Consider the following 12523-nt stretch of genomic DNA (forward strand, 5'->3'; position numbering starts at 1 on the left):
GAGAGAGCGAAAACCCTGGACATCCCCGGGACAAGTGTATATCTGGTGGTGCCCAGGACACGTAGGCGTCCCCGGAAACGAAGAAGCAGATGTCCAGGCCAAAGCGGCCTGTGAGCAACCACCCAAGACACAACACCCGGCCTCATTCGCACATATAAAGAGAATCGCGAGATCCTACACTTGGAAGAGTTTCAACGATCGATGGGCCACTACCTGCCCTCAACAGTATCGAGATCTAGGGATCGCTATCCACCCGCGACCCCCCGAACTTGGCCTGCCCCGGCAACACCTAGGCAGATTACTCGCAGCGAGGTCACACCACGGGGATTTCGTGACCTACCACGAGAGACTCCAGCATCGCGACGCACTGCTCAACTGCGGGTGTGGAAAGACAAAGACACCAGTCCACTTCTACTTTTGCAAGCGCGGCCGCAAGGCCACGCCCGGTCATCTAAAAGCGCATATGGCCAAGAATAGTATAGATTCCCTCCTAGGCACGGCCAAGGGAGCTCGTTTGTTTTGCCAATGGGCGGAGGAGACCAATTTCTTTACTGAGATCTGCCCATCGCACTGAACAGGAATGTTAGATGAAGACAGTCCCCTGTAACATAGATTCGACTAGCATTGACCATGCCGGCACTGCGCCCGGCACGTCTCACGTGATGAGACGTTAAATTTCAATCAATCAATCAATCAAGCGATCCAAGAAGGATAAGAAGGAATGGATATGTTGGATATGTTGGACAACCAACATATCCAAATGGGGATCAGTGAAGGAGAGATGGGTATATAAGGGACAGGACTCCCAGGCATTTCATAGATAGACAGTCTCTACTTCAGTGATCAATCTAAGCATCAATCTAACCCATTGGTGAGGCAAACTGCCTTGACGACTCTATTCCCAGTTACCCTACTCGAATACTTCAGTTACCCCAAAGCACTATACTCCATACGTCAGACCCCTATATTATTGCTAAAGGACTCCGCAGCAGGACTTACTTACGAGCACAAACCCTTACAGACTCTTTAGTGGTTTACGCAGCTAGACTATTAGAGGTTTCGTTACAACACGGTGAACAATTATATTCCATTCAAAGAAGAGACCGTGATCTCTACTCAAGTAATGCATCGGCGAGATGCGAAGTGAAGGCTGGGTGGATGTTAAAATACTACCAGCGTCGACGCCCTTCTATCCAACGATATGGATGTTTGGTTTGCGGAACTTCATAGATTCTTGGTAAAAGAGTTAGCTTGGATAATTTATGAGTAGCTGAATCCGTTGCAGCAGTGTGCCGGCTGTGTCGGCGATGGAAAGAAGCACCAAGCGCGTCGCCTTGAATCGACGACGACCTGACTGCACGAACTGGGATATACCCGTTAGGAGTGACCTCGGGATTTTATTCTGAAGTCCCCCAAAACAGGAGAAGGCTTTATCTTTATCGCCTTGATCAAGTACATTCATTGTTTTATTGTCTGTTAACCCTGTCTTGGTACTATTAAGTATATAACCTCGTAGAACTTGAATAAGAATCTTGTGGCTCACAAAGGAATTTACAGAGGCCAAATCCGATCTCTAGACCCCTGCCACGAAATTTTCTGAACATTTCAGCCGATCATCGCAACATGTAAGATGTGGGGAAAGAAGGAGACTCTGCCTCAGAAAGAAAGTGGATTTGTCTCCCTGGTAATTGATCCCTGAATCTTGGCTACGCGTACTTGTAGCCAGAGCGGCAGCTCATCCCCGTAGCCACTAAACAAGACTCTTCCAATGCCTTAGTCTTCCTCAAAGTGACCCTCGGAGACTCTTACAAGGGCTTGAGACATCCTGAGAAGTACGGGCTGAGGTTTATTACATTATACGGGGTCACTAGGAAGCAATATTCAGAAAAGATAATAGAGGACCATACATAGAAAGCCCCTTGCAGAACTCGCAAGATATTGTCTACATGGAAAGGATAGGCAGTAAATAGTCTTGGATAAAAGTTTGGGGTAGTGGTCAAGACAGTACTAGTTCAGCTTACTGCCTCACAGACAGACCGTGGAATGGTGGCATACATGGCAAGGATGTGCCAGGAAAACTGAAAATAAAAATAAACAGTAGACGAGGCGTGTTGTGTCGTATCGCATCAACGAGAGGCGCTGAACCACACCATTATGTACTTCTGCGTTGGGATAAAATAATGCCTGCCCCAATGCACCCAGTTGTCGATCATATCTGTAAGCAAATTTCTTGAGATAGTATCTATAAAATATTTCTACGCAACAAGCTAACCCCGAATCATATCCCCAGACACCGCTAACAAAAGATTAGATTAGCCACGCGGCTCATCAATAAACTCCTTTTCTGTCAGAATCTCTCCCACCAGCATTCGCCCGACATGAGTTCGAGAAATATCCTGCCGGTCTCGCCGAATATTAGATATGAGCGCGCGTAAGAACATGGTAGGACTGCTCGTGAAGCAGCACTCGGGGCTTGCGCCTCCCCGACCAACGAAGCCGTCTGCAGCGACGCTCGAAACGCCATCATTAGGCACACAGGACAGACCGAGATATGCACAAAGCTCCGTGTATTCGTGCATGGATTCAAAATATAACTCCCCCGCGAAGAGACACATCTGCATGACAGCGCGACGAGGGGCTGTCCAGCCGGGGGGGAGCGGCGGCTGCGTAAATAGCGACAGGTCCTGCAACGTCGGAAATGACATGTTGGGGCGAGGTGCATAGCAGTGCAGATGAACGTATTTGCTGAGCTCGATCTTGGGCAATAGCTTGTTTGCCTCCCATGGACTGAGGATGACTAGGACTCGGGGATATTGTTTCAAACTCAGAATCCAATGTACGGAGCGATGGAAGGCGTCGGAGCAGGACCCCAAGGTGAGATGAACGGTCCGGGCGAAATCAGCCGTGACTAACAGGTCTTGTCCAAACTCGCTCATGTTCATGTTGGCCGCCTGTGCTGCGCTGCTCTTGTGGAGAGAACGGAAGGCGGGTAAGAGACCCCCCATCCCCAGGATTGGTATGGTTCCCTGCTGGACCAGTGCTTTGACTTCAGGATGGAGTTTGTGCATACACGGTTTCATCGAAGGTGGGTTCTCAATCTGACGCTCCTGCTCAATCTCAGGCGCGAGCTCGCGCTCCTGCTCTTCTTGGAGAGTGGCTGAGCTGAAGCCTAGCACCTCGAAGCGCTCGCACTTGTCCCTGATCAGCTCGATCTGGGCCCTGCGAGACTCTAGCTTCGGGTTCTTCATCTGAGATTCGAAGAGTTCGCTAGTCTTCTGGTTTTTCGGTTTGTACCTCTGCTCAAGGCTCATCGCCTCGTCTTCGAAATACTCGTCCAGGTCGGTACCGGTCAGGAGGGAGAGACTGGCTTTTTCCTTGATCTTAGAATTCCAGACAATTTCCTGTCGCTGGTGCTTGAGGCCCTGCAGTGCCCAGAGAGGAATCGAACGTTCCGTCTCGTGCCAGGTCTCGGAAATGGCCCAGCAGAGCACGTCAGCTTTTGTTAAGGGACTGGTGGCGGATAGTACTTTGCAGCTCCTAATTTTATCTTGTATCTCGTGGGGGATGAAGAACACCACGGACTGTCCTTTGCCGAGCTTTCTCATTCTCATACACGCTGCGATAGCAGTGTCAGTATAGGCTTACTAGTACTTTGGTGTCACATCCAGATGGACTCTCAACAGGACTCTATATTCTTTATGCTGGAGTAACAAAAGACGGCGAGGAAGGGGGCGTAAGCATACCTTGAACTAGCCTGTCTTTAGTCAGTCGCGGACCTAGAGTCGTTGCTGCCCGGTAATGATCCGGGAGCGAGATGTCAATACCCCTGGTATGAGCCTCGTCGAGAAATACTAGGCAGGATTCCGTGTGTCTAGCATACGGCGATGTCAGAAATGGCTCTACAGAGCCCTGTCGGTTTACTACAAGCAGCTCGTCCTCCTCGTTAACGAAGATGGTGGCCTGTTTCCCTACATCTTTCTCGAGTTCCAACCACTTCCGCGCAACTTCAGCGTTACTCATTTCGATGATCAGAGCACCGACGTCGAGAATTACATCGATGGGCGGGTCGTTCATGGCGACTGCCTCTAGGAGCGAAATGCTGTCGATTTCCAGAGCGAGATTCTTAACTAGGTTCTCCGGGCGCAGCAGGCACCGTAAGACCGTAGCATTTGTGTGGGATTGCTCAGGGAGGTTGAGATGCTGGATATCTAAAGGAAGAAGATATTTCGAGTCACACGTTCCGCTGAATCCAGTGAGGGCGTGTGCTTTGGGTTTCGCCAGATCCCACCCGGAAGCCGATAGTTTCATAGGGAACTCGACCATTTCCTTAGGGAACGTGATAGTGTGGAGATAGAAATCAATAACGACCTTGGAATAACTTAAGGCGGGAAATATATGCTCGAGGCATTGCTCACGATCCTTTAGGTTGACACCACCTAGCTGGCGAAAAGCCGGGAGCAGCGCTGGCGAGCTTTCGGCCCACGAAGCAAACTCGTTTTCGGCCTGATCGGACCGCTTCAGCTGCTCGAAACAGATATCCAGCTCGTCGTTAGACAGGCCTCCGTAATAGTAGCTTAGGCATGTGAGCATGATAACCATGTCCGGGTGGCTGAACTCGGCACGTGGAGCTGGTGAGTCCTTTGCTCGGTACGGGACCGCGAGCATTGTGGGTGGGTTTCGAGAAGTCAGACCGTAGTTGACACGCCATCGCTTCTGCCCGAAGGCAAATGCTAGCACGCCGCCGGCAAACAGACCCCGTAGTAGCAATAATATACTCTTGGCTGTACCGCAGAAGAAGCCGGCTTCGTCTTTCTCCACCAGCGAGGCCTCATCGGTCAACAAGAACTCGGTTATGTAAGTGAAGACAGCTTGTCGAATAACTGGCTTCTGATGGCCTGTGGCGAGTCCGTGAAGACCATTGTTGCAAATGTGTTGAGCAACCTTTCGCAGTAGCAATTGCGTTGCAGAGTTATTTAAGAGCCGCAGTGTTGCAAATTGACCGCCGTGGACCGACTTGCCTAGATCGACTCCACCTGGATTCGACCTTTGGATCTCTGGGGCGTATCTCTGCACCAGACTCAGAACACTCTGGATAATGATCCAGCGATCAGGACTCATCTCAATGGCGCTCTGGGTCCCGATCGTGTAAACGAGCTCGAACTTGACGCTGAAGTTCTCGTCGCTCTCGTCGACGATGTCGCGGGAATGGGTATCCATGAAGTTCTGTAACCGGATAAGCTGAGCCCCTTTCGAAAGATCACGCCTGTTACATCCAGTCTCGTCTTTAGCGCCTACACTCTCAATTCCCATAAGCTTCAGAGATAGGAGGTGCTCCGGTTGAACTAGCAGTACTCCGCCGGTTTTCATACAAGTTTCCAAGGTATACTGAATCTGTTGGATCTTTTGGGAATCGATGCCGACGGATCGTGAGAAGGGGAGGAAGAAGACTTGTCGATCCAAGAGCCCTCCCAGCTTAGTGATCAGCATATGACGCATCTGCTTGGACTGGGGCTTCGCGACGAGAACCCGGACAAGTTGCTTTCCATTAGCAAGGACAGCGGCCACTATCTGAACGATGACTGAAGACTTTCCTTCGCCCTGACAAGTTTTAAAGTTAATATACTATATCCATCACTAATCGACAAAGGGGTAAATGATTTAGCTCCTTGGAAGGATATTAAATACTGCCGGAGGAATTGACCTCGAAACTTGGAAACCGGAGCGTGAGTCAAGACTTACCATATTCAGCTGCATGCACGAATTGCCCGACGAGTTCCTCATCGGAGCCGCAATTTTCTCCTGCACGTCCCTGATCATAAGGCCGCTTTCAACTTCGAGGAGCAGCGACTCCGGGAATTCCATAGGGTCCCAACTATGGCCCACGTTCTTTACCTCCTTCATGAGCTCGTTGGTTTTGCCAGCCGTAGCCAACATGCGCTGTGCCCGTTGAAGATGCGTCAGCGAAACCGCCCATTCGACAATGCACTGCCGCCAGGCCATCGTTAGCTTCCCCCAATTGTGTCTGTTCAGCTGCTCGAGGAGGAAGATAGGACTGATCCTGGGGAAACATTTGCTGGAGAAGGCAATGCCGAGACTATCTTCCGACCCGCGGAGGTGTTTGAATAGATCGGCCTGGAACGATGCAGCCTGCGAAGAGCAGTAATGCACATGTTGCTCGAGACTTAGGCGAAGCAGATCTTTATCGTTACGTAATACAGCACCCGGGTCTGCTTCCAGGGTGGGACTTTGAGAACTTGCTTCAAGCGAATTCACGTACTCGTGTTGATACTCTCGTATTGCCCAGACACGAAGCGTGTCCAAGACGGTCTGGAAAGAATCAGCCAGGCTTCCCCCGTCTTGATCCCCGGACCTATTCGTCACGCTGTTCGTGGGGTGCGTCTCAGAGGCAGCAGGTTGACACCAGTCTTCAAATCCCGAAGGAGCTTTGCACTTCATCGTTGGCGCATCGTGGGAAAAGAGGTCGGAACCCGCGATATATGTCTGTACAGGGCCCCTCTCGGCGGGTCCGAGTCTTGTTTCAGTGGTAACGTATGATTCAACGTCATATGGATCCACCGTGAGCTTCTCTAGGTTAGAGATAATCACTTTTAGATGCTCTTCTAGCTGGAGGTTCTTATGCCAGGACTCGAAGCATCCGTGTATCTCAGGCATGACAGCTGCTACGTTAAAGTACGTCGTGAACTGCTCTCCGCTCGGCTCATTCGGCACTTGTGCTTGCCATTGTCTTGTGAGCTGCGAGACGAAAATTTGAGAGACTTTCGCGACCTTACTTTTCCAAGCCTGGGTCCGTCTTGCAAGATATCTACTTGTCGTCTCCCTATGGAGTTGTTCTAAGCGGAACTCTGGACATAAGGTGAAGTCGTACTCTTTGTATTCGATACACTGCTTTAGTTTGGATGTTTGGGGGTAAATACCATCGCTGAGCTTGTAGGTCGCAAATTGTGGTTGTGGCAGGGTTCGAAGGGCTGGGACGCAGGCAATCGCCAGAAGCACCTGGATGACCTGCAAGTCTGCTTCTTCCGCAAAGACCAGGGCACTGAAGAAGGAAATTAAATCGTACTTTGATCTGCGCAAATCGACGCGAGACAAGTACTTCTGGATTCTGCACCACTTGCGACCGATGGAGTCTGATGGCTTATCAAGCCAACCATGGTTAAATTTGCAGGATTCCGGCGGAAACAGAGCTGTCGATCCGTCAACTTCGCTACCCATCACTCTATACAGAGTCTGTGGAGAAAGTAGCGGCTGGACCAGTAAGTACTGTTTTCCGGTCGCAAGGTTCCTCGTGATTTGATAAGCCTCACGCTCCAGCTTCTCAAGGGCTGAGCCCTCGATTTGGTCACGGCCCCGATAGTGCCTGTCGTGTATCGACGTGTGATGTTCGGCTCCAAAACCGTCGACTCGGAAGGTGGAATTTCGAATTAAGGCCCTCTTCGCCAGGTCCGTCTCGATGCCCTTCAGCTCTTCGATAGATCTCTTGTCGGGGAAAAACATCTCACAGCTCATACCCTTGCGCATGATCTCTTGGACAACCTGAAAGAACTCGTCATTCTGCGCTAATGGATCATACACGGCCCTCCATTTGATCTCCTGCATGACTCTCAAGTGTTCGGGGTAGAACCGGCGCCTAGGGCTCATAAAAGATATGTCCGACAGCATTGTGATATCCTGGTTGGTCAATCTCTCAAACGATGACATCGCTGCCGACCTGAGGATACGTAACGCCTGCTCTGTTCCAGTTCGGCATGTCAGCGGATCCGGCAGGCAGTGCGAGGTTGCCGCGTGAATATGGCACAGTAATAATTTGCTCTGCAGTGAGCCGCTATCGACTAGTTGTCCTAGGGCAATATTAACGCGAAAGAAGTCGTACTTTCGACGTGGTATGACCGCAGGGTAGCCCACGACTGAGGACTGAGCGGAAGTGATTGGGTTGATGCGAGTCACTGGATGACCCCATTTTCCACTTTCACTTGACAGAGCTCCTTGTGGAATTATGACTAGCCTCATATCGTTACTCGTAGGAGATTCAGGACGAAGGATAAGTCGAGTTTGTAATCCAATAAGAGACTGCAGGGATTGATCTCCATCGATAAGCATGCCACGATGATTCTTTGAGCGAAGTGCGGAACTGCTCGCTTCTAGAGTAAAGGAAAGGTCGTATCGACATAGATTGATCTCGAGAGTGTTCGAAATCGTGTTAAGGAAGATGTTGATGAACCCAGAGTCCTCAATAGGTCTAAACGCTTCGGCGAGAATCGCCGCAGTCTCGCTTTCAGGATCTATCAGTCGCAAATTATCACTCCGAAGCACTAATCTGCCGTCTATAGGATAAGTGCGCCACAAAAGGTCTCCGGATTTCCACGGCTCGTCGAACAGACGGAACTCCACCATTCCGGTATCAACATTTAGCCAATGACTATAGGAGTTGGTGAACTCTGTTGGGAAATCGCCGGCCAACTTCCAGGGTGGGATGAACTCCCATATCGAGTCGTCGATTTGTGCGCGAATGATTAAGTCCCCTTGAGCCATGGCAAAGTGCACCGTCCAACCGTGCTGCGTTCGGGTGGCCGAGAACTCCATACCTGTCTGATCAGACGGAACAATGCTGATGACTTGTGTTCCGAATAGTTGCAAGTACGTAAGATGATTTTGGTATGCAGACGGAAGTCGAGACAACGGTCGGCCATCCACAAGCAAACTACCGTCAAGCAGGTTGAGACTGACGGGGAGGTCGCATGATGATGTCGAGACTAGAATGTGGGCTCTGGTTTCGCTATCGATTAGCGACCATGAGGCGTGTCCGGGCTGGTATGTCTGCCAGAATGTCCTAACCGCTTGGTCCAGGCAATGTCGCAAGCGCTCGATTCTCCCGGAGACAAACTTCTGCACCCGATAGCACAGTCTCTGCCACAATTGGAGCCCAATCAAAGTTAACGCTGATCCCGGAGGCGGAGGACCATTCTGATTGTGGGAATCATGAATGATGATAGAGACCTCGATGAAATGAGTTATCGCTTCGTCGGTAGAGAGAATATGCTGGAGGTTTCTGTGATCCACATCGTATGTACTGATACATACGAGCGCCATTCGGAGCCCCTGCTGGTTGAGTTCATTCCTATCGGCCTCTACGGCGCTTGCAGACCACTTCTCCACAAGGATCGTAACCCAGCGACGGGAAAGCAATCTGATACGGGCGAGAAGCTTGAAACACCCCCGATGGATATCAGCCATGGGCGAACATGACAGAAGTCTGGTGCAAAGGCACGAGAGGATAAGCAGAGTGACTTCGCACTCCCAGCTTCCCTCAACCCGTGCCAGCGTAGTCCACAGGCCTCTAAGAAAGGGTTGGCCAAACTCTCTGCTAGCAAGGACTCTGTGAGAATCGCGATAGGGGCTAGGTGCGCCATCAATATTAGGTCCAGCCTGGTAAGCGGCCTGGAGAAACAGAAGGGCCGTTTCGACCTTGTTCAAGTCCACCGACGTTACCATGAGTTGCGTCAGTATTTGATACCATTGGAGACGGGGGCCGGATCGTATATGACCAAATGCCTTGAATTCCTCTAGGACCATGGATTGCGGACTCAAGAACTGCTGAGCAACCACCTGGTTGGATGTGTGATCGCACCCACCGATCCACTGGGGGACAGGGAAGCTCGAAAGATGTGCGAAGGAGCATTTTCGCGGAATCGCAGACTTTCCTAAAAGCCGAGATACTTGCTCAGTATGTTGTGTGTCGTAGTACTCGTACTGACAGCCGTGGTTCTGGCAGACTTTGCTCCTATCAGCTTCGGACACCAGTAGATTGCGGTAATGAGCAACCGTAAAAGGTTTGACGGTCGATCCTAGCTGGAGTCTGCTATTGCTTGCGTTGGATACAAAGGGAGCAAGATCACTATGTTCCACGGCATAGTAAACATTGCCATTTCCCGATAGAGACAAATCGCGGTCTTTAAGCATGTCAATGAGCAGCTTCAGTGTTATTCGTCGCCAGCAAGCAATGAAATCAGGGACTTGTAGCTCAAAAACGACAGCCTCTGCTTCATTTTGTTGGTCAGGCAATGGCCACTCGTGGACAGAGATCTTCATGCTGCACATTTCATGTTGAAGCCGGCACTTTGAGCAGCTGGCCAGACATTGTTGCTCCCATCCCAAATACATTTCCACTTCATGTTGATCATGCGTTGTGCAACTATGGCGAGCCTTCAAGTCATTGTATGTCCGCTTCTTCGACTCCAGCTCTTGGAGCTTCTCCAATCGGGCCTTTTTGGCCGACTGTAGGATCTTCTCGTGGAGGGCCCGGTGTTCTTCGGAACCCTTGTAGAAGCGTGCGGCGAATGCGTCAGGACGGCCGAATCCCTCAAATGCCTGTGGGTAGTTGTGCTTTGCCTGACCGTCTCGTCGAGACAGGTACTCTTCGACTTTCCGAAGACGTGTCATTTGATCCTTAGTCACTAAAGTCAATGGCTCCAGTAAACCGATTGGGAACCCAATTTTGTAGTCGTGTAGGAGACCGCACCGTGAAACGACAGACGCATCGACGGCGACCCACAATTCCATGCTGGTCAACCACATATGCGAAAGGTTGATTGGATTCTTGTCGTAAGCCTTTGATGCCGCTGAGTGATAGTTCTCCAACAGGCCGGACAGGTCTTTCCACGTTGACCTTGAGCTAGCGTGGCTGGTTAACCACGTCTGCAGGCTCTCGGAGACCCAATTCTCAAAATCAATCAACTGAAGGTAAATGCTAGGTTCACCGTCAAACGAAGGGCTAGGAAGGCAGTCGACACGTGCTCTGCTAAAAGCAAATCCGCCGTTCCGATCGCTCGGGGCCCGTGATGATGTACAACGTTTGGGATCAGATACCCCGTCGAGATACGGCTTCAAGTTGGCTAAGCTTAAGCGAGTATCCTCGTCAAATTGAACTTTCTCTAGCTTGGAAAGTTTGATCGGTCGTATATTGTCCTTTTGAATGAGTGACCAGGTCTCTTGCAATCTCGAGCTGGCTCGCTGCATCATGTCCAAAGTATAGGACACCCATCGAGGCTTGGATTCTGAACCGAGGACGTTAAGCAACTTCAGATGACGACGATTGACTTTGGCCAGCATGCAATGCAACAGATGACTGGGCAAATTCATAGATATGCCCTGCTCAAGCAATGTACCCATGAGAAAAGCCATGAGCTCCTTGAACAGGCTCTGGTCTGTCTCTTCTCTGTCGAGTGCAAGCTGAAGTGAGACGCGAAGAAAAAGCCAACAAGCCGATCTGTGCCAGCCGACCTTAGAATCGTGATAAAGAGTCTCCTCGCGGCTATGCTTAAGGATCTGCTTATATGCGCACCCGTCCCCCAGACCACGAAGAATGCCGTTCACCATGAAAAGGAGATTTGGATTCACCGTTTCGCGCACCTCGTCTTGTGCTTTTTTTGCCTTCGCTGCTTTGGGACGGCAGCTTGGATGTGTTGTGCGGTCCAGCTCGACGATGAGATCGGCCAGCATTTCCGGAAAGGAAGGGTCCTTGAACCTGCGAAAGCTGAGCTCAACGCAGGTGTTTGGAAATGTTCGTCGCAGTCTCCCCTTGCACCCGATAACTTGAGAGTTTGAGGCGAGGAGTTCAAATCCCTCGAAGCGAACAACCTCTTCAACCCTAGTCAACAACAGCCCAAAGTTCTGGCTTCTGACGCAGAATCCTAGACAATCTATGCTCTGTCAGTATATGTTCAGAACGGCGGTCAAGGCAGGAAGTCTTTGTGGACCTGTTGTACAAGGGGTTGAAAATAGTTCGAACTTACCACCATCTTTCATGTTCAGCAAGACAGAATTGACGAACTCGGTGCTGAGGAAACCACCTTGTCTGCTACGAATCATAGTCCGAACCATGCCAATGGCGGCTTCAAAATTTGGGGAATGGTCTATGTAGCCCTTGAATGTCTCCATGGCACTGAGGACATTCTTCAATAATTCCTGCTCATGCGAGGCATCGAAGTCGTCTTTCTGCGGAAGCTTTGGTGGCAAGAAGATATGATGAACCTGATACATGAAAGCATCCTGACTTATCGGAATGGTTGAAGGCATGCTTTCTGATCGAAGGCCGGGAAGAGGGGTTCGATGAGAAGACCGTAGATTCTGCTAGGAAGGAAGGAACAAAGGAAGAAGAATGTGGAGATGAGGCTCAGATTAGATTTTCGTTGGCTTGCCTTACGCAGCATTCAGCTCCAAATTCAAGCACCGAGTCGCAAGAACCACACGAGGCTGGTTCGTATGAGGTCTGATTCAACTATGTTCTTCAATTTAGCACAATTTAGCAGATATGGAAAGCAGTTATTTTAGGATAGAGTCTTGTGGTAATTACAGATGGATAGACTGGCAAGAAGTAAAAAAGGAGGATGAGAAAAGCTACTGATTTTCTATGCTAATGAGACATGACATACCTGGGTTAGTGACACGGCGGGCGTGTTACCGTCTGGAAAGAGCGAAGACACGAGATGGCTAAGCGACTGGAGTG

General features: G+C 50.3%; 1 protein-coding gene across 1 annotated transcript; it reads right to left on the minus strand.

Annotated features, from left to right (window-relative positions):
• Window positions 1–2312: 2312 nt before the first annotated feature.
• BCR38DRAFT_407490 (uncharacterized protein) lies at window positions 2313–12093 on the minus strand (the record flags this gene model as incomplete). Its single annotated transcript, XM_040858173.1, has 4 exons — window positions 2313–3616; window positions 3744–5598; window positions 5740–11717; window positions 11811–12093. The coding sequence occupies 4 exons, from the start codon at window positions 12091–12093 to the stop codon at window positions 2313–2315; spliced, it is 9420 nt and encodes a 3139-aa protein (XP_040718141.1).
• Window positions 12094–12523: the final 430 nt, after the last annotated feature.

The sequence above is a fragment of the Pseudomassariella vexata genome (assembly GCF_002105095.1).
Source record: "Pseudomassariella vexata strain CBS 129021 chromosome Unknown BCR38scaffold_4, whole genome shotgun sequence".
Classification (NCBI taxonomy): Eukaryota; Fungi; Ascomycota; class Sordariomycetes; order Amphisphaeriales; family Pseudomassariaceae; genus Pseudomassariella; species Pseudomassariella vexata.